This window comes from Rhinolophus sinicus, linkage group LG11 (assembly GCF_036562045.2).
Source record: "Rhinolophus sinicus isolate RSC01 linkage group LG11, ASM3656204v1, whole genome shotgun sequence".
Lineage (NCBI taxonomy): Eukaryota > Metazoa > Chordata > Mammalia > Chiroptera > Rhinolophidae > Rhinolophus > Rhinolophus sinicus.
In genome coordinates this window covers 39,517,671-39,541,747 of record NC_133760.1, presented here as the reverse complement: position 1 = coordinate 39,541,747, position 24,077 = coordinate 39,517,671, and the positions used below count along the sequence as shown (strand labels likewise).

The following is a 24,077-nucleotide window of genomic DNA, read 5'->3' as shown; positions in this document are numbered from 1 at the left end:
GCTTTTGACCATCACAGGTTTGGATCCATGTAACAGAAGTGCCTGGGTTGAAAAAGACCTAAACTGCTAGAGTGGACGCTGGTGCTGCCATTTGAGTGTGGTGGGGAAGGCTGCCTCCAATCCCATGAGCCCTCTGGCCCCACACCTCGGCCTGGCTGCCCATGTGTGATTGCCAGGTGGCTGGGTGGGATGCTGGCCCCTCTGGAGGTTATGTTAGGTCTCTTGGTTACAAGTGACAAAAACTGAATGTAGACCGACACAAAGAGGGGAATGTGGAGTGTCCATCAGCCTCTGTCTCTCCCCCGCTGCTCCATAGCATAAAGATCCAGGGCAAGTGTGTCTGTGTTTCTGGGAAGTTTGCCAAATTTGGCAAAGATACACAGAGGAATGGAGGCACCTTTGTTAAACTTTGTTAAAGAAACTTGAGAATATGTGGCATAAAGTACCAAACTGGGCTTTTAAACTTTTGACTGTAGGTCATGGTTACCTGTGTGGATACACTTACCGTGGGTTCGTGAGGGGTGCGTTAGAAGGAGCCGGTTCACTAGTGGAAGAGAGAATAGACTCGCTTCATGGATTGTGCTACAGAGAGGAAGCCACAGGTTCTGGATCAGCTCCAGTATTTCCCTATTTTTCCTTGGGCAAGTCCCGTCCTTTCCCTTTGCTTTGAGTTCCTTTAGCACATTAGGGTAGGTCTCCAAGAAAAATGCCCCAAGTTTAGATTAACTTCAATGGTACGTGACAGAAAACCCAAGCTAACCATAGATGAAGCAAGCTAAAAGTGTGTTTCCCTCTTTCATAAACAGAGCCTGGGGGTAGGCACCGTCCAGAATCATGGCTTCGTGATTCTCAGGTCCCTAGACTCCTTCTATGTTGCCACCTTTAGTATCTTGCCTCAGGGTCCAAAATGGCCGTTCAAGCTCCCACTGTCACATCTGTATTCCAGCCAGGAGGAAGGGTTGAAGAATGGCATGTCTCCCCCCTTTAAGACCACTACCGCAAAGTCACATGCTTCCATTTCCATCTTACTGGAAGAATGTTGCCACATGATCATATATAGGTTTTATTCCCATTGTCCACCTGCCCATCTAAAATGTTGGGATCTGTTATTAAGGAAGAAGGGGAGAACAGATATTGGGAGACAATTCATCGTCTCTGCCACGGTAGGACTTTTTTACTGGCTCCACGCAGAAGCTGCCCACGTGGGATGTGTTATGGAGAGTCCAGTTCTGTCTGCCCTTGCCCTTGGTCTGGGGATTGGAGGTTTATTGATGTCTGTGTTTCACGCCTGAAGCCATGCTGTGTACAGAAACTGTTCACTCATTGGTCCTGTGCCACAATAGGAAAAAATGTTATGAAAGAGCTGTTATGTCAACTTTAAGACGCACATTTTTTTCATACTTTAACATCTCTAAAATACAGTCTCTGACATGGACCTCAGAATGTGCAGCTTGGAGGGAAATCCTGGAGATAGTAGTGGCACACTCTTGGAAAATGCTGCACCCCCAGTGGTCTTGATGTCAGAGGAGCTGGGACTGCCTCAAAAAGCATGGATGCTAGCAACTTCCAGACAGTAATTCAGAGGCATCAGAACCTGAATGTAAAGAAGTTTTAGGAAGACCTTAAACAGTTTATTTCACTTATATTTTTCTTTTAAAGAATTCACAAGAGTGATAGATGCTTTAAAAAATCTGGGTCCAATGCAAGGAACCAGGGCTCCTTGGAGAAGTGGTTGACCCCAGGCTTGAGGTAGAGAAAGTGAAAGATGAGTTTGGAACATCGTATGGGGCTAGAAAATTAGAAACTTCTCAAAAAATAATGGGTGCATGGTAATAGGACCCAAGAGTCAATTTAAAGGAACCTGCAATGGCCACATCTGGCACAATTTGAATAACGAAATTAATAATGATAGCAATGGATTATAACCCACTGAATAAAATAAATATCTATGACTTCAGACTAATGTGAATAAATAATTGACTAAGTAAATGGAGGAGAAAGGGTAGCTCTTTCTTACAGGACAATTCTAATTAATAAATGTAGAAGGGATGATAGAAATAGAAAAGTATCAGTAAGCGAACACCTTGATAATAATTGTAGGCAAGAGTCATCAATGGTTGCTAAAATTAGTGGGCAGAAGTCTGATGAGAAACAAGACGTTTACATAGTCTCAAAGTATCTTCCCACAGATACTTACTAGTTACAAAAGGAAATAGAGTAACTTTACAGTGGAGAAACCTACAGACACTGCCTTAATCAAATGATCAAGGTTAATATCCCCAGTAATAAGACGCATTGACATCATTACCCCCGAAAGGAGACAGTGATAAGGACACATCAGTCCTCTTGTATTCTTGTCAAAAATACATAACCTCGGTCTAATCATAAGCAAACAACAGCCAAACCCCCATCGGGGGACTTTCCACAGATACAACTAATAAGTATTCTTCAAAAGTGCCAACATCATGAAAAACAAAGACTGAGGAACTGTCCCCACTTGGAGGAGACGACATGACACCCAAATGCAGTGTGGCATCCTGGATTGGGACATTATTGGGAAAACGGATGGAATTCATATACCGTATCAAATGAGTGTTTCATTTCCTGGATTACGGTCCTGTAGCATCACGTTAGGGGGAGCTGGGTGAAGAGTATGTGGGAAATTTCTGTGCCTTGTCTTCTCTTCAATTTTTCTGTAAGTTGAAATTATCGCACAATAAAAAGTTACAAGGTGGGGGGAAGTATTATGTCTTCATTTTGGCAGTGCTTCTTCCTTTTCCATGGGTACATACAATGTTAGTGTAAGTTATAATCAATGGCATCTTAGATTGGATAAAATCCGCTATGTGGAATAAAAAATCTCCTTTTATACCCTTCCAAACCCATGTCCTTCCCTCGAGATAAGCATTGTTACAGTCGCCCTGAATCACGTGAGGACCTTTTTCTAAATTTCCAAATGTGTACCTGTTCAGTACATATGGTTTTTACACAAATGGACTTCTTTATACTGACTATGCTGTGACATGCCTTTGTCTTTTGACTGCTGTGTGTCTGAATGGAGATTCCTCATTTTTTAAATAGCTGCGTGCTGTTCTGGGGTGTAGGTGTTCCCTAGCTTTTGGTTACATTCTCCTGATGTTCGTTTGGGTTGTTTCCACGTTTTTACTCTACCCAGGGCTGCAGCAAGCATCCTTGCACACTGCCTCTTAATGTACACATGGGGTTTCCTTTAGGATAAATACCTAAAGACAGAATTGCAGAGTTGACAGATAATTAGTTTTACAAACTACCAAGTTGCCTTTTAAATAAAGATGAACCCACTGCTATCCAGTGGGCAGTCTGTGAGAGGAAGTGCTGTTTCCCACACCCTCACCAGCACTGAATGTGATCAGTCTTTTAGTAGTTTGCAGTCTGAGTAAGAATCCTTCATACGTTCTTTCATTTCATCTCGTTCAACAAAATATATTGAGTGTCAGCAGAAAAATATGAATGATTGTTCTTCTTGTTGTAATTGTAAGGCTATGATGGGGAAAGGCATTCCAGGCAGAGGGAACAGCGTGGACAAAGGCGCGTGCTTCCTATGGGTAGGATATGCCTCCTGAGGCAGCTGGGGCCTTTAGCTCTGAGGGTCAGAATCCCAATATGGCTGCCTTACGCACAGTGGGAATGTGCTGGAAGGATCAGTGTGTGTGGTGTGTGCATGTGTGCACATGTGCGTGTGTGCAGGGTGGTGGTAGTTGTGGAGAGAGAGGAATTCATAGGCCGAAATCAAGGAAAAACAGGAGAACTGGTCTAGTTCAAGGGCTAGACCTAGAGAGAGGAAATGGAGGCTGGGTCAGAGAAAGACATCGTGTTCCCTCCATCCTGCTGTCATGCCACCTACTTGGGGAGACCGAGTACTGGTGGAGTGGGGTTTCAGAGCATGGGACCTGCCACAGGGGGACTGGCCCCAGTTGCTCCCTCCTTGAGCCTTTTTTTCTCCTCTGTGAAATGGGGATGCTGAGAGAAGGTCAAGTTCCTGTCCTACTCCCAGTGCTTCCCAACCCTTCAACGTCAGGACAGGGACAGGGAGAGTACTGTGAGGGGCCACCCTGCCTGTACCGCTCCAAACTCCCTACACGCATCTAGTGCCGTTGGAAGTTGAGTTCCTGATTTCTGGGGTCTCTGGTTTCGGGGATTCCTTTCAAACCATGGTGCTGGCGTGGGGTGAGTAGAAGGGTGTTTGGATGCACAGGCTTGGACAGGAGTCATTCCTTTTCTGTGGCACAGACCCCTCTGGCCAGGCCCAGTTTGGCTGTCCTCCTGCCGTAGTTGCGGCTTATTTCATTTGCTTGTGCCTTTTCTTGTATTAATGGGCCCTAATAACCAGGATGTTCAGGGGTAGAGCATCCACAGGGCACCTTGGACCACCACTTTGACCACTTATTTCACAGTCCAGCCTCCTTTCTCACACAGTTTGGTTTCTCCCTGCCCCACAGGGTCTCCTGCATACGGTTTCTCCTGCATACACTAACTTTGCTTAGGTCTTGCCTTCCTTCTCTGTCAGTTCTTGGGTTTCTCGGTGCGACAGCTCTTGCTGTTTTGGTATGGGGAGCAATTCTTTGTTGTGCAGCATGGTCCCTACTACATCGCACGACCTTTCTCACCTCTGGCTCCTGGGCACTAAATGCTGGTAGGAGTCCCCTGTTGTTGAGACAACCCCCAAATCCCCACAATATATTTCCAAACCTCCCCTACCTCTGTCTGAGCAATGCTTCCCATTCAATAGCTGCTTTATTCCATAGGGTATGTAACTATCACCTATCAATTTAATTGAAACATTTATTGAATAGTTTCAGGAATGACCATGTAGTCACTTGTATTTTTTAACCCTAATAAATCTGAGGGTTCACATGGCCCAGGTCTCAGCACAGAATCACATTTAAAGAAGCACAAATCAGCAACCAAAAATAATTGAAAAGAAATGCAGTTCCTCAAAAAGAATCCACCCGTATTCGCATGGCCAGGAGCCTCTTTCACCAGGGGCCTCTCACAGGTCTCTGTCATCCCGCCGAAGAGGCTGTATTTCCTCTCCCCCATCCCTTTCCTGTCCCTTTATCCCGTACTTCAGGGGAGCCTCCCTCCCAGCAGGTTTGGACCCTTCCTCAGAGGGCAGGAGGAAGAAAGCTATGTGTTTGTCTTAAGTAGGCAGACCCCAATCACGTATCTTAAACTATTTTTTTCCCATCCACGTGGGTACAAAAATCTTCCATTTAAAAGGCATTTTTCTATCCTGAGTTGTCTCTGTCGCACCTCAGAACTTTCTGAAGTGGACCAAGGGAGGCTAAACGGCCACTTTGCGGGTAAGCAACCCTTTTAGTGATTTGATCAAAATGAAGGTAGACAATGAGTGATTACAAGAAATAGCGGCCATGGTTCCTATGACACAGGCCTCACCCCTGGTAAGCAGAGGGTTGGAATTCATCCCAGGCCCATTTGGTTTTAACACTCCGTGTTGCCTTCAGGGAATCGGGGATCAGAGGGGAACAGAGCAGAGTGAAAAGTGCCATCACTGTTGCCTCACGGACCCCTGGGGTGGCCCAGGCTACCCTGCTCTGTGCTACTAACTCCTTGCAGACCTGACCCAGGCTTCCTTGGGGGAGGTTGTTAGGTACCTCATTTTCTTTCTTTCGTTACTTCATCTTTATTAAGATATAATTGACATATAACGTTGTGTAAATTTATGGTGTACATAGGATTTGATAAGGAACCTCATTTTCTTATAACTTACCTAACAGCTCTTTTAGAAAGATTTTTATTAAAAATTTAGCTAATGTACAATATTATATTAGTTTCAGGAGTACACCATAGTTATTCAACATTTACATACCTAAAGAAGTGAGCATAAGTCCAGCAACCATCTGGCACCGTACTATGCTATCGCAATGTTATTGACTATATAATTTTTCAGGGCTCTTGTTTGTTTTTTAAATCAGAACTTTCTTAAGAAGAACCTCCTCTGCCTTTCCCTCTGGACTCTGTTTTGGAGCCCCACATCCCCACCTGCTGGGCTCTGGGCTGTCTGTTTTCCACGGGCTGAGACATCCCCAGCTCTCTGGATTAGAAGGTTTCTCTCCAGCCCCCTTCCCCACCACCCCCTCCATCACAGGCCACCTGTCCCTGCACTGCCCACTCTCAGCCCTTTTAATAGCACCATCCTTGGGGAGGATGCTCTCCAGAGTGGTTTCAAAGCAGGCCTGGGTGAGGGCGGGGACACCCCAGAGCTGCCAAGGCGTTTCATCGAGTTGGGTGCTCAGGAAGCTGGTGGCTAAAAAAGTCCTAATGGGGGAAGAGTTTCCCAAGGTGGGAATCCTTCTTTTAACTCCCCACCCAGATGGATGGATGAGTGTGCAACCATCAGAAAGGATGGAAGCGAAGGGGCGGGGAGGATGCCTTTCTAAAAATACAGCCCATCGGCATTGTGTTAGCTGGTTTCCCTGGAAACCACTGGGAACAGATCTCTCCAGCATGGCACCAAGGTGCAGGGACCTGGGGGCTGCGGGGCAGGGGCCTCCCTGCCTGGCCTCTGCGCTAGGAACAGGCTCTCCCATGGGGCTCCACAGCTCTTCATTAGCCATCCATGAGGCCCGAGTGGCCAGCAGCTGCCAGCCCAGCCTCAGCATGTCTCACCCCAAACTCGACTCTGGTGGGCACCCTTATGCATTGAGGCACCAACTTTGTAACACTCTGGAGAGCTGATGCTTTTAGCTTCTCACCAAAGGGAAGGAAGCCCAGGGAAGGTCTGGAGCTGAAACCTGGTCTCATGACAGCTCGGCCACCGAAATGGGTTCCATCCATGGCCCTGTGCCCTTGGGTTTCAAGCCACCACTGTGCCAACTCCCGAGTCCCTGGGCCTTCCTTTGATAGAAGCCAAAGCAGCAGGGATGGGCAGGGGTGAGATGTGGCCGGGGGAAAGGGGGCGTCTTCTGACCAAACAGCTAGTGGAATTGGCAGCCTTTCGGGGCCGAAGGGAAAGTCTGAGGGCTTCATCTGTGAGAAAGGCTAAAAATAGAGTTGGGAAGGAAAGGAGGGAGGGAGGGAAGGGAGGAAGGAAAGAAGGAAGGAACCCACGAGGTCAGGCAGCCATGATGTTACAGAATAGGCACCAGATTAGACTAGGTGTCCAAATACCAGGTTTCCAGGCCTGGCCCCGTCTGCACCTGCCAATGAACCTGTCTTAGCCTTGGTTCCCTCATCTCACTGCTCACCAGGGTGAAATCAAGAGCAGAAGAAAGCACTGTGTGAGCTAGGAAATGCAAGGATAAGGGATTCTCACTGATCTTCAACCAAACAGTCTTTTTTTTTTAATGTTTTTTCCCCTGATTTCAGACTTATAGGCCCTCATTTTCAGTCTTTCACTCAGGGATAATGCCTGCTAACTTTCTGATGTACATCTTTCCAGGCTTTTTTTTTTGTGGGGCTGTTTGTATTTCTCATAATTTGAATACTACATGGCTTATAACTGCTTTTTCTATTTATTATGACACAAGCATTGCCCCATGTTATTGAATGTCTTTTAAAAGTCACTGACCCACAGTGTATTTGTCTAATGCCCTTTTCATAGGCACTTAACTTCTTCCAGTTTTTCTCTAATATTATAAATGGCCTGGTGGTGAGCGTTCATACAGATAAGTCATTAGGTGCCCTCTCTGGTTTCCTTAGGAAATTTCTTCCAGGGAGAGGATTGCTGAGTCTGGGAATATGAATCTTTTCAGTGATGTTAATTCATTCTGCAAAACGGCCCTCCAGAAAGATGTCTCAATTTATACACCCACAAGCAATATAAGAAAAATGCCAGTTTCACTGCAAAGTTTGCGGGTCCCATTGGCCAAAACAAAGTATCTTGTTTTAATCTGAATTTCTTTGACTTCTAGTGAGCTTTAATATTTTCCCATGTATTTATTAGCCAATGTTAATTCTTTTATGAATTTCCAGGTCATGTCCTCGGCTAGTTTTTCTCTTAGTGTATTCTAATCTATGCCATCCTGAAATCCCAGGGAGGGATGGCAGTGCCAGGCTAAACGGATTGTGGGCTGGTCACCATGTGTCATCCCTCCCTTCCGGTGGTCTGTCATGATGGGCACCCCCTCCTTCAACATCACACTACCAGGGCCCCCCTTTTCTCCCCTCGGCTATCCTCACCCAGGCTTGTCTTCCAGGCGCTCAGGACAGCCTCAGCTCTGTCCCCCTGTCCCCTAGGACCCCACTAACAAGTTCTAAACACAGAGGGCTTCTGTCTGCCTATGACAAATTGTTTTAGGAATCGCCCTGTATTGCTTTTCTTCCCTGACTTCTTTCGTTTTGTTTATTTGTTTTAAAGCATGTTTTAACTTTAAAGAACAAATAATAACATTGCATCCTTGAGCCAAGCAGGCGAGCCTTGCAGACAGAGCCTTTCGGCCCTGATGAAGGGCTGCGATGGGCCTGCGCTTGGGGACCCGGGGATGGAGCAGTCAGTGTGGTACCGGTGCCCCTGCCCCAGCCCGGGCTTGTGTTGGGAGAGTCAGAGCAGGGCCGGGGCGTCCCCGCCACAGCAGGCCCCAATCCTGTCCTCCCTCCCCAGGGCTCCTGCTTCACGACGTGACCATGGCCGGGCTGCAGGAGCTGCGATTCCCGGAGGAGAAGCCGCTACTCCGGGGCCAGGACGGCGCGGAGCTGGTGAGTCCTCCCGCTTGGGAGGGGCGGAGTCCTGGGGCGGAGGGCGCCCTCTCGTGGCCAGGAAGGAAACCGCGTTTTCCCTCCTTTCATGCCGAGCTGACCTTTTATGGGGGCGAGCCACGCACCAGGAATCCTTAGGCCACCCTGAGAAATCCAGTCCCCTGCCTTGGGAGCGTTCCCGGCCAGGCTGAGCGCCTAGGCGACTAACATCCAGCCAACCTCGCTGTGGCTTTGGCTGTCTTTGAGGCTGGGAGGCTGTTTAGGACAGTTACTCCCATTTGATGATGAGAACACTGAGGCACAGAAAGGTTAATTCACTTAGCCAAGGTCACACAGCTATCCAGGAACAGAGCCTGACTCAACCCCTGGTTCTGGGAGGCCCTTGAACCCCAAAAGGATACCTGCTGGGCAGTGCTGCCTCCAGCAAGGATGGTGCCTCCCCATCTGCGAGGGCCTATTCCTAGTCTGTAGCTTCTGTGTTTTCCTTACAAGTTCTGAGATATGAGAGCAAGTATCACCAACAGTGGCTCCAGGCTCAGTGGCTGGAGGCACTTGATGTTGTTATTTTGTCCTAAGGGACCCTCTTTGGGGCTTTAGGTGTTAAATTCCAGTTATTTCTACCCCACACTTTCTTGTAGTGATGACACCTGGCACCCTTTCCCTTTCGCTCCCTCCAAGGAAAAGCTGTGCTCATAGAATTCTGAGGCCTCAGGGCTGGGGGGGTCTCTCCTGGTTATGCTTCCCAGCCCCCATCCTCCTCCCTCCTCCCCCCTAATTTACAGATGGACAGGCCAGGACCCAAGTCCCTGAACTGGTCTCTGACCCCCTAATTTACAGATGGACAGGCCAGGACCCAAGTCCCTGAACTGGTCTCTGACCCCCTAATTTACAGATGGACAGGCCAGGACCCAAGTCCCTGAACTGGTCTCTGACCTGCAAGGTGAGCCCAAGAGCCACTGAGCACCACGTGTTGGGACAGAGTAGTAGCTGGTTGGGGTTCCAGGGGCCCAACCCCATGAGGACAGCAGTCCTTCCCAGAAGGGTACAGTCTTATATTTAAGACAGAACCCTGAGTTAACTTATAAGTTCAGATTATCTGAGGGCAGCCCCCCAGGAATGGTCAGGGGTGGCTGGTGAGCTGGAAAATGTACACTTTGCAGGCCTCTATTTTCATCGTACTCCCTCCCTGGTCAAGGCCCCATCATCACTTGCCCAGATGCTGGCAGGAAACTCTGCACTGGCCCCTTTACTCTGCACAACCCTCTGAAAATACCTCACGCCACTCGTCTGCTTCGAGCTGGTCCGTGGCTGCCGTCTCACTGAGAGTTACAGCCACAGCCCTTCCTGAGGCCCAGGATGAGACCTGTACCCCACTTGCCACATTCTCCCCTGCTCACTCCTCTCCTGCCTCCCAGGCTCGTTGCTCTTCATGGAACAAACCGATCATATCCCCAGCTGTTCTCTCTGCCTGGGATATATTAGCCCAGTAGTTTTCAGGGCTGGCCCTTTGTCATTCAGGGTGTTATGCGAGGTCTCTGTTCCCACTCCCCACATAAGGACGCAGGATATGGTGAGGCTTCAAAGGAACACCAACGGAGCCATGGATGGGGGTTCATATCACTGTAGTCTCGCTGGCGGCTGGGTTGGAGACACAGGAAGCAGGAGCCACATGATCTGCAACCTGCTGTCTGCTTCTCTGTCAACCAACCCCACTTGCTAGCTGCAGTCCACCGTGCTAACTGCAATCCGCGCTTGCTAGCTCAGTCACCATCCGCTGCTAGTGTAGCCACGGCAGTTATATTAGTGGCCAATGGCTCACTGATTACAACTGACGGCCAACTAGCCACAGCTGATGGCATCCGATCACAGTTGATGGCCATTTACTACCTGAGCCAGCACCTTTCCCTGTGAGGCCGAGAACCTGGAAACTGCACTCCTGGTTCTGTCCCCACATTCCATCCCTCCAGGGTCTCGCCTCACAATCTACTTGACAAGTGTCTTCCGCAAGGGGCCCTGTGCGAGGAGCCTGGAGGTGAATGCAATATCCTGGCACAGCCAGGCTCTCTGGGCACAGCCAGGGTTTCTCAGGGCACCACCAGTACTTCTGGGCCCAGCCAGACTTTCTGGGCTTCTTAGGGTACCACCAGTCTCCCCAGGCACAGCCAGGGTTTCGCATGGTACTACCAGTCTTTCTGGACACAGCCAGGGTTCTCAGGGCACAGCCAGAGTTTCTCAGCGTACCACCAGTCTTTCTGGGCCCAGTCAGACTTCCTGGGCACAGCCAGGGTTCTCAGGGTACCACCAGTCTTTCTGGGCACAGCCAGGGTTCTCAGGGTACCACCAGTCTTTCTGGGCACAGCCAAACTTCCTGGGCACAGCCAGGGTTCTCAGGGTACCACCAGTCTTTCTGGGCACCGCCAGGGTTCTCAGGGTACCACCAGTCTTTCTGGGCACAGCCAGACTTCCTGGTCACAGCCTGGGTTCTCAGGGTACCACCAGTCTTTCTGGGCACAACCTGACTTCCTGGGCACAGCCAGGGTTCTCAGTTTACCACCAGTCTTTCTGGGCACAGCCTGGGTTCTCAGGGTACCACCAGTCTTTCTGGGCCCATTCAGACTTCCTGGGCACAGCCAGGGTTCTCAGGATACCACCAGTCTTTCTGGGCACAGCCTGGGTTCTCAGGGCACCGTGCTGGAACAATAGTGGCTCCCAGCCAAGGTGCTTACATATTCTCGATGGCAGCCAGTTGAGACACAAAAGCAAACATCCGCCTGCACCCCAACAAGGGGTCTCCCTGCACCAGCCTCGCTGGTGGCTGAGTGAGACACAGGAAGCAAACATCCGCCAGTTCCCAAGCGAATAGTCAAGCGGGCCATTAAATTAGGGATGGAGCCCATTCCCCATAGTCCACAGTCACTCACCAAGGCTGTGCGTTGGCCTCACAATGTGTGCCCTCTCTGCAGGGCGAGGGCTCCAAGTCCTTCCCAACTTGGGGGTGAGGGATGACCTTGACCTCATCCGCATCTCCCACAGAGGACTCAGCAAGCGTTTCCTCCTGGGACTACAAGTCCCGCATCCGGGCTGCCTCAGCAAGCACTTCCCAGCCCACATGGTCACAATGACCTTCGCTTTCTCTGGCCTATGCTGGTCGGAGAACCACCCCTCCACGGGGTCCAGCTCTCAGGCAGCTGCTCCTCCTGGTCTTCCTGAGACTGAGTGTTCATACGCACAAACTGCTCCACCATTCTTCAGAGAGCTTTGGCCGGCGCTGTACCCTGCTCGCTGCGCCATGTGTCATGCAGGGTGTTACGCGGGGTCTCAGCTCCGCTCCCCACATAAGGACGCAGGATATGGTGAGGCCGAAAACGAACACCCACGGAGCCATGGATGGGGGTTCATACCACTATAGTCTCGCTGGCGGCTGGGTTGGAGACACAGGAAACAGGAGCCACACGATCTGCAACCTGCCGTCCACTTCTCTGCCAACCAACCAACCTCACTTGCTAGCTGTAATCCACCATGCTAACTGCAATCCACGCTTGCTAGCTCAGCCACCATCTTCTTGCTAGCCCCCATTTTCCTGCTAGCGTAGCCACAGCAGTTATATTAGTGGCCAACGGCTCACTGGTTACAGCTGACGGGCAAATAACCACAGCTGATGGCCATCTGATCACAGTTGATGGCCATTTACTACCCGAGCCAGCACGATTCCACTTGAGGCCGAGAGCCTGGAAACTGCACTCCTGGCTCTGTTCCCCATACCCCTCATTTTATTCAGGCTCTGCTCAAATGCCCCGTCCTCAGAGAGGCCTCCTCTGACCATCAGGTCTAATATTGACACCCCAGCATGCTCGGTGCCCTAGCACTCACCACCCTCAGGCCGTGCCCTGCCGGCTTCTGCAACACAGACCCTGTGGATTTTGTTCCCTGGGTCCTCCCAGTACTTAGCAGCGTAGGTAATGATGGGCCAGGTGGAAGCTATAGGTTGTGATACAGCTCAGAAGAAAGAAGTTTCTCAGAACTTTCTGAAAAGTTCCTCCACCCCACAACCAGCCTTCTGGTGAGGGGACCCCTGCACCCATCACAAGAGCTGAGGTGTGAGGGTTACAGGGCAGCCTGCACAGAGGTGCTGCCTGCTGGTACGGGGGGTGCTGAGGGCACACGTCCTGTGCCTATCCCACCCCTCACCTCAGCAGGGCATCCCAAGGGATGCCCTCACACCCCTTCTCTGCCAGCCCAGCCCAGCCCCTTGGTGCCCCTCCCTCCATGACTCCGTGAGCACTGCCCCCTTTGACCAGCAGCCTCTCTGCCTTCTTTCTGCTGCATTTGTCCCTCACCTCATCCCACCTGGACCAGAGCCAGGGTCCCAGCTTAGTTCCACCCGTGCCCCCCTCGCCCCCTCCGCTGTCAGCACATGCCCCCTGCTGTGAACCTGGTCACATCTGCTTTTCCCAAAGATGCATTAACAGCCCCCCCGCACCCCATCCTCAACTCCTCAAAAACCTCCCAAGTGTTCCCAGCGGGGCCTTTGCAGATTTCAGGGACGCCTGGTGCAGGCCTGCCTTGCCCTTTGCCTGCCAGAGCCATCCTGGCTGGCTCTCCCGGATGGTTACACTCGTAGACAGACCCTCCTTTGCCAGCTACAGTTTGTGAAAATGTCCGTCCCTTTCCCTTTTTAAGTCTTCCGCCACCTACTGGGTGCAAGTCCCTTGAGTCCAGTGAAGAGTGGATACTTCCATGCATTACCTGCCATCCCTCCCGCTCCCCCGTTCCGTCACCTCCTGTACCCCCAGTGCAGTTCCTCCCGGACCTCCAGGGTCTCTGGATTGGCTTGTATTATTCCTGCTGCTTCTTGGCTTGGGGTCCTGCCCTTCCCGCAGCTGCCCCTTCTCCTAGGGCCCTGCCATTATCGGCCTCATCCTTTGTGTTGATTTTGTTTTTAACAAAATTGCCTCCTCCCTCCTTCTCTGACACAGCTGAGCCCTTAGGGTCTCCAGAATAAAAATCTCTCACATCGCTTTCCCTGGTCCCCCTGGGGCATGGTCTTCCAGTGAGAGGATTCATCAGTAATGAGCCTTTCCCCTTCCCTGAGAACCCCAGCCCCTTCCTCTAGCCCCATCCCCTTCTTCAGAGGTTCCTGGAGTGGCCTGGTGGCCACCATGCTCCCCACACCTCCCCATCACAGCCCCCAGGAGGTGAGGCCTGAGGGCAGCCGTTGTTTCTGTGACAGTGTGACTGTGGCTTAGCAGTCACAGTCCCCCAAAGCCTGGGCTTCCTCTTTGGGTTGTGAGACCCTCTAATGCCTCTGGTTCTCTCCACTACCCCCTCCACCCCAATTGCCAGAGGTAGGTGGTTGAACTTGTCCTTCCTTATTTGGGAAGTTAAACATCAGAATTGGTGGTTTTCTTTCTTTTCCTTTCTGCTCCCGTGACTTGGGGTCGTCTTCCTTCTCGTTGCTCCTCAGTGGCCATCCCCTTCTCTGGCTGTGTCCTGAGAACACCCTCGTCCTAACCTGATCGTCTCACGCATCCACCTGTTATTCAGGAGAGGCTTACGGAGCTTCCGCAGCGTCCAGAGTCCAGTGCAGGACAGCCCAGTTCCAAGGATGCAACCACAGCTCACACCGTGCTTCTCTTTTCATCCTTGTGGACCTTGAGGCTGGGAGGCTAGGTGGCCTGCCCGCAGCTGAGCAGAGAGCAGTGGAGAGGTTTCTAGACAGACACAGTAGGAGGCAAGGCAGAGGCTGGGTTTCCGTTGATTCCCCATGAGGATTTTTCCCCAAATAAGACCCAAAGAGGGCGCAGAGTGTCTGAACACAGGGGTTCAAACCTCCACTCCTCCGCTCTCCATCTCTGCTGTCTTGGGAACAGTGGGGGTGTCTGAGCCACATTCCTCTCATTTTCCAAGTGAGACTTGTTCAGATCTCTTATCTTTGGGGAGCCCATTCCACGCCAGGCTTTGTGCTGAGAGCAGAGTCAGACGTGGTCCCGCCCTCATGGTGCCTGCAGTCCAGTGGGAGAAATGGGCATCAATCACGTATTCACACTGGTCAGTAAATGAGCCCAAAACAAGGGGACCTGGTGCTCTGAGAAAGTGAAGCAGGCCAGCCTGGAATGGCGGGAGCCGCTGCCACTGCAGGCCCCGACAACTCCTTTGTGCAGGCCAGAAAAGCCCCTTGTTCCTCCCTCGCTACCTGAGCCTCAGCTTCCCCATCTTTAAAGTGGGTATTGTAGTCATGCACGCTCTGCTGTCCTTCCCTGGCCTCTGGCCTTGTGCCCCGATAGTCAGACCTCAAAAACCATCTGTGGGTGAACAGGACAGTGACCAATGGCAAGGATTTACAGTCAGAGATTTCAGAGATTCTGTCGCTTTCTAGCTCTGTGATGCAGCCTCTCTCAGCCACACCCTACTCTCCTGTCAAATGGAAATCTTCACATTTTAAATGAATAGAGAAAATCGCAGCTGCTCATAGGCTCATCTGTCAGGCACTTACTAGCCTAGTGCTTGGAGCTTGGGAAGCCCTGGGTCACTTTTGGTAACATTAAGATACAATGGGGAACAGCGAGTGAGTCTGCTCAAGGCCGAGCCCTGTGCTCCCCCATCCTCCAACTCCCACCCCTGCAGCCTGGGCCTAACCCCCACCTCCTTTGTTTGCCTTCCCTTAGGAGAACTCTGACACCTTCCTCTTGGCCGTGGACACAGACTGGAAGGTAGGTCTCAGTTCAGCCTCCTGAGATTGGGGACCGACAGCTGGCTGGCCCCTCACCCACCCAGCCTGGTCCCAGAAAAGGGTCACAGCCTGTCCATGTGCCCCAGCCTGGAGCGGCAGAGGCTTGGCACCTCGCAGCATCAGGAATGCCCTTACTGCTCACAGTGGCTCTGCCTGCCCCCTGTCCAGAGGGGGAAATGCCATCTCCCTCCCTGAACAGGAGGGGGAAGGGAGGGAGGCCAGGGGGGAGGGGAGTGAGGATGGAGATGGGAGGAGGGATGCTGTCATCTGAATCAGCATTTTCCTCCAATGAAAGCTGATGCTCTGAAATAGCTCCTGTTTCCATGGCAGTTGTTGCCGGGACAACGATGTCCTCTTTAGTTAGATGCCAGATTCTCTGTGAAAACTGAAGTCGTTCTTTGTTTTTGTTCTTCTGCACAATGATGTCACTCACTCAGCCAGACATTTCTCCCCTCTGGGTCCCATAGTGGCCATTTATTTCCAGTTCTTGGAAAATGTCTAGTGGCAGACACAAAGGGATCCTCACGGGTTCGAGGGCCCCACTTGCCATCAAAACAGGCTGAACAAATTCAGACCCTCTGGGACCTTCCTTCTGGCTAGATGGAACCAGCCCATGCCACTGCCCTGGCCAGGGCCTGACTTCGATTTGGGTCAGTCTCTGGGCTCCAGGACAGCCCCAGCCTCGTGGTCTGGATGCAAGGATGATTCGGGAGGTGGGGTGGCCTGCTAGCTCCTCCCCCGAACACGCAGCTCCGCAGGGAGTGTCCAGATCGGGCCTGTGAGCTGGACCCTGCGTCATGAGCTCCTTCAAGGACGCAAGTAGAGGCTTCAGAGCAGCCAGTGGATTCATGCTCCAGTCCCCCAGGATTTCCAGCTGCAAAGGGCTCTGAAACTGGGAAGGACAGGATGGGGCCTGGGGACTAGGGAACAAACAGAAGCCCAGGAAGAGAGGAGGGAGGGATGCGGCCACGAGATGGTCCAGGTCCAGCCGGAGATCAGTGCGGTCACACCACGGGGTCCTCTTTGCTCTTTGTCCTTCCTGTTCTGATTGAGAGTGAGAATGTGTGGACACACAGGCCCTCTTCCCCAGGGAGAGGGCGGGGGCTGGTGAACAAAAATCCAAGAGCAGCCAGCACCTGCCTGACACAGAACACACACACACCCTGGGGGCAGCGTGCGAAATGGGACAGATGAAACATGGGTCCTTCACACTCCTGAGCTGGGCCCAGCCCGGGGTGGGGTGGCCGCCCCACGGTGTGTGGGACCCTGGTTCTCAAGATCCTTCACTTGGTAGGGCAGCGTGTGTCAAAAGGCACCTTATCATGTATTCTGCTTATACCATGTGGAGGCGGCCTTTTTTTTTTTTTGTAGAAAAGCAACTTCAAGGATGGCCATGCCTCAATGGGCCCAGTCAGTGTGAGAGGCAGAAGGACAAAATCAAGAGGTCCAGGTGCTAGCCCTGCCACTTATGGGCCACGTGACCTCCAGCACATATCACTGCCTCGTTTGTACAGTGAGACAGGCACCTTGGACCTTCCCAGGTTTCTGTAGGGTCAGGGATGGTGCTCGCAGGCCTGGCACTCAGATCTTCGGCTGACTGTGACTAGTGGCTACTAAAGCATGGAGTCAGAGCCAGACTACCTGGGTGTGGCTCTATGCTCACTGGCTGTGTGACATTGAGAAGGTTCCTGAACCTCTCTGTGCCTCATTTTCCTCATCTATAAAGAAGACAAAATGAGGTGACATGTGGGAAGCATTTAAATAGATCCTGACATATGGCAGATATTCTAATACACATTTGCGACTCTTAATGTGAACTCAGGCCCAAAGTGCTAAGGTGCTAGCAAGCTCCACTGCTTACTAGCTGAGTGGGAAAATTAACTTCTCTGCGCTTCGGTTTCCTAATCTTTCCTCATAGGTTTGTGAGCATTATGTGTTATCCTTGCATCTACCTGTGCAGTAGGCACTGCTGTTTTCCCATTTACCAATGTGGAGGCTCTGAGAGGTTGACTGACTTGCCCAAGGTCACACAGCAAAGACGTGGCAGAATTCTGATAGGCGCCTGGATTTGACTAGCAGGACCTGAACCTGCCTTGTTCAACTACAACCACTGCACAGCCTCCAGGGAATGGAGCCAACAGTTTGGAGAAGCACACAAATTGTCCCATTTCTTCCCTACCAGATGTGGGCAAGGTCCCGGCAGGCGTGGGGTCAGGTCTGGAGTGATATATGCAGCGTTTTGTCATCCTGACGGCAGCTCTGTAAGGAAACCACAATTCCTGTTTTACTGTTGAGAACCCTGAGGCTCAGAGAAGTTAAATCATGCCATGGTTACCGAGTTAGTGGGTGGGGAGCTGGGGCTTAAACTCAGGTTTGTGGATTTGAGGCCAGTGAGCTGAGCAGAAATGGGGGCCGTGGCTTGGAGAGGGCAGTGTCTGAGGTCAGATTCTCACCTGGGTCTAAGGGTGGGAGAGGCCACTCAAAGGTCAGAGGTTGGAGTGGGCATAAGTTTGGATGGTGACCATGGAGGAGCAGGGGTCTGGTGGCAGAAAGGGGGAAAGGCTGCCTCTTTCCCCACTTCGAGAACCATATGGGACCATCTGTGGGCAGGTCAGGGGGCAGGGCTATGCCTCTGTAACCTGCCTCAGTGGCAAGAGCCTCTTCCTATGCCCAAGTAGCTTCAGGGAACAGGGTGCATGGCCAGGATGTGATGGGCTGGGGGGGTCACCCCCTTCCACACCCTGAGCTCAGCACTCTGCACCAGGCCTCCACAGCCAGAGGTCAGAGATGGGGCAGGGAGAGTGGTTGGTGCCCCCCGGGCAGAGGACATGTCCAGGAATAGTGTACAAGGCAGGTGTTGACCAGGTCACTAGGCACCCAGTGACAGGGAGGTGACCTCCTTCCCCCAGGGCAGCCAGCCAGTGCACAGGGCTGTCAGCTCAGGCTGGGGTGAGTGGCGCCATCTTTCACCAAAGAGACAGAATGAGGGTACAGGGGTTCAGCACCCTTCCCTTCTCTCTGTCGCTCCTGCATCTCTCAGCCCTTGGGCACCCTCCTCTGCCCCTTCCCTGGCCTATTTCCTCCGCTGTTCTCCTTTGTTTTCTCTACCTGCTTGTCTCTAGCCAGTTCTCCACCCAAAGCCTTGCTGCTTAGGACAGGGCCTGAGGCGCTCATGTGTCCTACTCCCTAGAGATCTGAGAGCCAAGCACCATGCTGGTTGGTTGGTCCCAGGAAGAGGGCTGGGTGCGTCTGCAGGATAGGCGTGGGGGGCAGAGTTGGTGTGTGCCCCCCCCCATAACCTTCCTTTTAGCAGTGTGGGCAGGTACTGGGTGTGGAGACTGCCCTAGGGGAGACCTTGGGGCGGGTGGAGGGGTGCTGAGGAGAAGGAACAGTAACCTGGAGCAGGGTCACATCCCAGGTGGCTCCAGAGAGCAGTGACTCCCCACGTCCCCTCAAGGTGAAGTGACACAGGCCTTCCTGATGTGAAGGCTGGGCTTGGGGCCCTCTCAGGCCCCTCACAGATCCAAGGGTGTGGGCCAAAGGCTGCGGTGGCTGGGGTGTGGGTGTCTGTCAGAGGTTCCTGTGTACCTGACACAGGGCGCATCTGTGTGTAGGGCCGAGGACCCCTTATGCAGCTGCAGCTGTTGGTGTTGCCTGTGTGCTGGGGGCAGGTGGGATACAGGGGCCGTGGACCATAAAGGATGATGTATTGCTGGGGTGGGGGTGGGGGTGGGGGCGGGCCAGGAGGAGCAGGAGCAGGGTGAGCGAGGACCTCAGAAGCCAATTGGAGCCAGTTTCTCCTGACAGCCAATCTGGGAGCTGGGGCTCCAGGCGAGTGAGTGGCTGCTCAGAAACCCCGCAGGGAGGAGGGGCGGGCCTAGGACAGGCGGGCTCCACATATAAATGGGCCTGGAGCGGTGCCCCATCACAGAGCCGCTGGCCTCCCGCTGGAGCTGCCCCCTCCCTCTGGACCCCAGTGACTCAGGCCTTTGTTTGCTCTTCCTCATCGAGGCGGGTCGCCTCCCTCGGCAAGATGCCCGAGTGCTGGGATGGGGTGAGTGAGGGTTGTAGGGGAGGCGAGGTGGTTGGGAAGGAAGGTGCATCCCGCTGCTTATGTCTGGTGGCAGATCTGCCTTCAGTCGCTTCACGTTGGGGGGAACTGAGGCAAGGCCAGCAAGTTCTAGCCCCTGGTGGCCCTGGCCTGCAGCGGTGACTGGGATTGCCTGCCAGTCAGGACCTGTGGGAGAGGGCTGAAATCTGCATAAACGGACCTGGCTGTAACTTGGCTGTAAGCCAGTGTGGACCCGTGGGCCAGCGTGTGTACATATCACTGACATGTGCCCTCCGCCTGGCACGTGCCCGGCTGGCGGCTGCCTCGCGCCTGTAATCACCTCAGCCCTGCGTGCATCTGGGTGTCTGTGTGCGCAGGTGTTTGTCGTTCTTACCCTGTGGGGTCGTCTTGTTTGTTTGGGTGGCTGCACCGGAGTGCGACCTGGACAGACAGCCTCTTCCTTTCTTAGGAGGTGCGTGCAGCCACTTCGTGGTCCCCAAGGCACTGCGAGGACGTCTGGGGCGGGGTGCTAACAGGGCCTTCAGGCCGAGGTCCCTGCGGGAGAGGAGACGCGCAGGGGTGGGTGAGGGAAGGCAACGCTGGAGCCATCAGCCTGCGGGGCCGGGGGTGGGGGGCCCAGGTGGGCGGCAGGGCGCCTCCTCCCGCCCTGGGCAGCGATGCCCCCGGGTGCTGTTCTTGCTCAATAAGGGATAGGCGGGGCACCGCTATCCCTCCACCTGTCACTCCCTCCTGCCCTGCCGGGTCCGCAGACCACGGGCCACCGCGTCGGCCTCCCCTCCTCCCCGCTGAATGACTGATTCGGGTGACGGAGAATCGCACTTGCCCTTCCACCCTCCCACCCCTCTACCCCTGCGCGGGCGCTGAAACTCAGCTCCAAAGGCCCGCAGCCCTCAAGGTCACAGACGAGGGGAGACGCACAGGTCGAGGGGGGACTAGCTGCCGCAGTGCCTCCGGCTGGTGCCCAACTGGGGGCTGGGGGCGGGCTCTGACGTCACTGGGAGCCAATGGGAGCGGTCGGTCTTGGGAGTTGGGGGCTCCGAGCGCGTCCGGCTGCCACCTTTAGGGCGCCCCGCGTATGCACCTCCTAGCGAGACCTGGACACTGGGCCTCTATCTGAAGGAACTGGGTCCGAGCTCCTGGTTCTGCGGGAGGGGTCAGCCAAGGTCACTGGGCCGCGCGCAGCTGGGGCAACCGGGCCGATGCTCCGGACAGCCCTTCTCGTCCCCGCCCTTCCCGTGCCCAGGAAGCTGAGCCTTAGTGGAGCAGGCACCGCACTCAGTCCCGCCGCCCAGGGGATGGCGATGGGGCAGTCACACCAGGGCCAGGAGGGGACAGACACCCCATCACATACACCCACGGGTGGTCTGTGTGTGGAAGACTGCCATTCTGGGCCCTGACTTGTGCCTGAAAGGGCGAGGGGGTGACTCCGTGTTGCGAGACTGCCCTTCGTGCCGCAGGAAGCGCAATGCAGCTATTGTGCAATGGGTGCCCCTCCTGCCCTCCAGCCACGCCTTCCATAGCACTGTGCCCCTGCCTGGCCCTCCAGAGCCCAGAGTGTGGGGGTGGGGGATGCAGCAGGGACCAGCCCCTGCGTAGCGGCTCCCTGCTCTGGCTGCCTGCTCGGCGGTGTCTTGGGTGGAGCTTGATCTCAGAAAGGCAGCCTTCAGCGCATACCCCTGAGGCCTGCACCCGGCAAGGCCTGCCCTGCCCTCTCTGGGCTTGACCTTGGGCAAGTAATTTCTCCTTTCCCAGCCTGAGTTTGCTCCTCTGTGGCTTGGATCCCTGTGAAGAGGAGAGAAGAGTGTTCAATCAGTGGACACTGAGCAGGAGGTGTTCCTTGTTTTGATGGCCTGGCGGGAGGACGGGCCTGGGACATGGGGAGGCTGTGATGGACGTAGGTCCACCCAGAGACAACAGGGCTCATCTAACAAGGCCTCACAGCCGAAGTGTGGCTCCAGGGTGTGGCCTTTGGCCTTGGGGTTGGTACCATCTTGTCACTCCCCGCTGGAGACACAGGCCTGGACAGGGGTCCTCTGAGCCCAGACCCAAAAGGCCGGTCCTCAAGAAGCTATCTTCTGCCTCCTGTCTCCCCTCTCCTGTCCGGGTCAGGAACTTAGGTTCTCTCTGAACCTAAGCGTCCCCCATGTGCACAATAGGGGGGAAAAGCTTCTGTTTTACAGACACCTGGCACCCAGTAGGTGCTCAGTCATGTGCTGTTCCTTTCCTGTCCTTGACCCTAACCCCACCTCCAATTCACTGGGCCACCCCCAGGGCTCCTGTGGTTCTGTTTACTCAGCTCTGACAGACCCTTGTGGAGTTCCCCATTGAGTGGCCAAAAGTGACCTGTTTGCAGAGGGATCAGCCAGCAGAGTGCCTCCCCAGGCTCAGGGATACCCCAGCACAACAGCCCCTTTTCTGGGTCCTTCTCCAAGTGCCAAATGCTCCGCAGATATCAGCCTTAGTCCTTACAGCGTCCCTCTGAGATGGCTCAGGAAGGGGTGGCTGAGGCATACAGAGGTGGTGTACCCTGCTCAGAGTCACTGTAAGGGGCAGAGCGAGTCTTGAACCCGCAGTATCCAGCTCCTGCTTCCTGAAACACTAACAACCCCGAACAGCAAATCCAAGGGCGTGAACACTGGAGTATCCCAGAGTGGCCACTGAAGAAGGCCTTTGGAAGGGGGGTGTCTAACCAGGCCCTCCCTGAGGCCTTGGGGACCCCAGGGAGTGGTTTTCGAGGTGGAAGGAGCGGCCTGGAGGTGGGACCAGGTGTAAGGATTGGAGACTGGGCTTGGTCGGCCTGGGGGTGGTACCGAGTATTCTAGGCCCGGCTGTTGAGGTGATTAGCCTTCAGGAGCAGTAGCCTTTGAAGGATTCCAAGGCGGGGAGGAACATGGTAAGGGCAGAACTCAGTCTGGGTGGCAGAGCTGTCCTGGGGGGGCAGCAGTGAGATGGGGAGAACGGGCCTCACTGGACCCTGGAGGGCTGAGTGCAGCAGGGCTTGGGCCTGGGCCGTGGCAGTGGCTGCTCACCCCCTTGTCTGGTTTGCAGAGGGGACCAGAACTCTCCTGTGCATACCAGTTCCTGTCCCTGTGCCAAACACCCCTGGGGAGGGGTTTTCCATCTGTTACGGCGTCTTCCGGGCTCCACGAACAGGATATCCCCTCTCCCCCCCCCGTGGGGCATGGAGGCTGCACCACAGGCCCCACAGCCTCTTTCCCTAGAGAGCCAGGGGTAGGGGCTGCCCAGTCCAGCACTGCCTCTCCCCTCCAGGAACATGACATCGAGACGCCTTATGGCCTTCTGCACGTGGTGATCCGGGGCTCCCCCAAGGGGAACCGCCCGGCCATCCTCACCTACCATGACGTGGGCCTCAATCGTAAGTGCACCCCTGCCTCGAATCTGCCCGAGCAGTGAGACCTCTCCTCCCTCCACACCGTGCCCCTGCACATCCGTGCCCACATGTGGCTCTGTGCCCTGAGCCATTTGGCTCTTGGTTTCCCCACTGGACCGTGATGTGAGGCTGAGACCTCTGCTTCGCCCTCCGTCAGAGCCACAGGCCTCCCCGCCCCTCTGCTCAGCCGCAGCTGAGACGTGTATCTTTGCAGACAAGCTGTGTTTCAACACCTTCTTCAACTTTGAGGACATGCAGGAGATCACGAAGCACTTTGTGGTGTGCCACGTGGACGCTCCGGGCCAGCAGGTGGGGGCGTCGCAGTTTCCTCAGGGGTAGGTACCCTGGATCCCCTCCAGCTTTCCCCAGCTCTGTGTCCCAGGCCACACCTGGCCCTGACTTCCTCCTCTTGTCTGCAGGTACCAGTTCCCTTCCATGGAGCAGCTGGCCGCCATGCTCCCCAGCGTGGTGCAGCACTTTGGGTGAGTCCCCCCAGCCCCTGCCCCTGTGCTGGGGGCTGGGGAACGCCCACCATCACCACAGAGCCACCAGGCTCCTGCTGAGGGCTGAGGGCTGTGGGTGGGGTCTGCTCTGGATGGCATTCATGGGAAATGGCACCCCTAGCTCTAGAGTGACCAACTGTGCTCTCCACCAGGTTCAAGTACGTGATTGGCATTGGTGTGGGAGCTGGAGCCTATGTGCTGGCCAAGTTTGCAGTGAGTCTCCTACCCCCATCCCCATCCCAGGCCTGGTCTTCCTCGGGCCACCCCTTCAGCTACAGGAACTTGCCTCCCCTCTTCCTTCTCCTCCTCTCCCCACTTTCTCTTCACTTAGAAAAGCCCATTTTTCTTGTGTTCCTCCAAAGAAATTAACTTTTTAAAAAAGGGGTTACTTTTCCCCTACATTTCCTCAAAAGACTGTAAACTATAACTTACTTAGCTGTTATCAGAAGCCAAAATGTCTGTTAGCAACAAACTATATAACTAATAAATAAGGATGATCCTAACCACTCATTCGCTGGTTAGGGTAATATTTAAACATGAGTCATGTTTTAACCAAAAAGTACGCTTATGTTAAGTTTGCAAAGTTTAAAGAAAGTCACATTTCAGAAACATCATGTTGGATAGGAGCCCACAAATTTTTCATCTCTAAAAACAAAAACTTTTCAGGATTCAAACTATTCAAAA

At 53.6% G+C, this 24,077-nt stretch overlaps 1 protein-coding gene across 17 annotated transcripts in view; it reads left to right on the top strand.

The window, feature by feature from the left end:
- Positions 1–24,077, top strand: part of NDRG4 (NDRG family member 4) — a 39,587-nt gene that overhangs the window by 7,351 nt on the left and 8,159 nt on the right. For 13 of the 17 annotated variants that reach the window (XM_074314797.1, XM_074314791.1, XM_074314796.1 and 10 more), the window contains exons 2-7: positions 8,603–8,697; positions 15,363–15,407; positions 22,770–22,875; positions 23,105–23,225; positions 23,310–23,372; positions 23,546–23,606. In XM_074314797.1, the coding sequence (XP_074170898.1) occupies positions 8,626–8,697; positions 15,363–15,407; positions 22,770–22,875; positions 23,105–23,225; positions 23,310–23,372; positions 23,546–23,606 (468 nt within the window). In that variant the 5' untranslated portion in view covers positions 8,603–8,625. Of the gene's footprint in view, positions 1–8,602; positions 8,698–15,362; positions 15,408–19,323; positions 19,482–22,769; positions 22,876–23,104; positions 23,226–23,309; positions 23,373–23,545; positions 23,607–24,077 lie in introns of those variants that run through there. The other 4 variants (XM_019754926.2, XM_019754923.2, XM_019754916.2 and 1 more) reach the window with 1 other exon arrangement.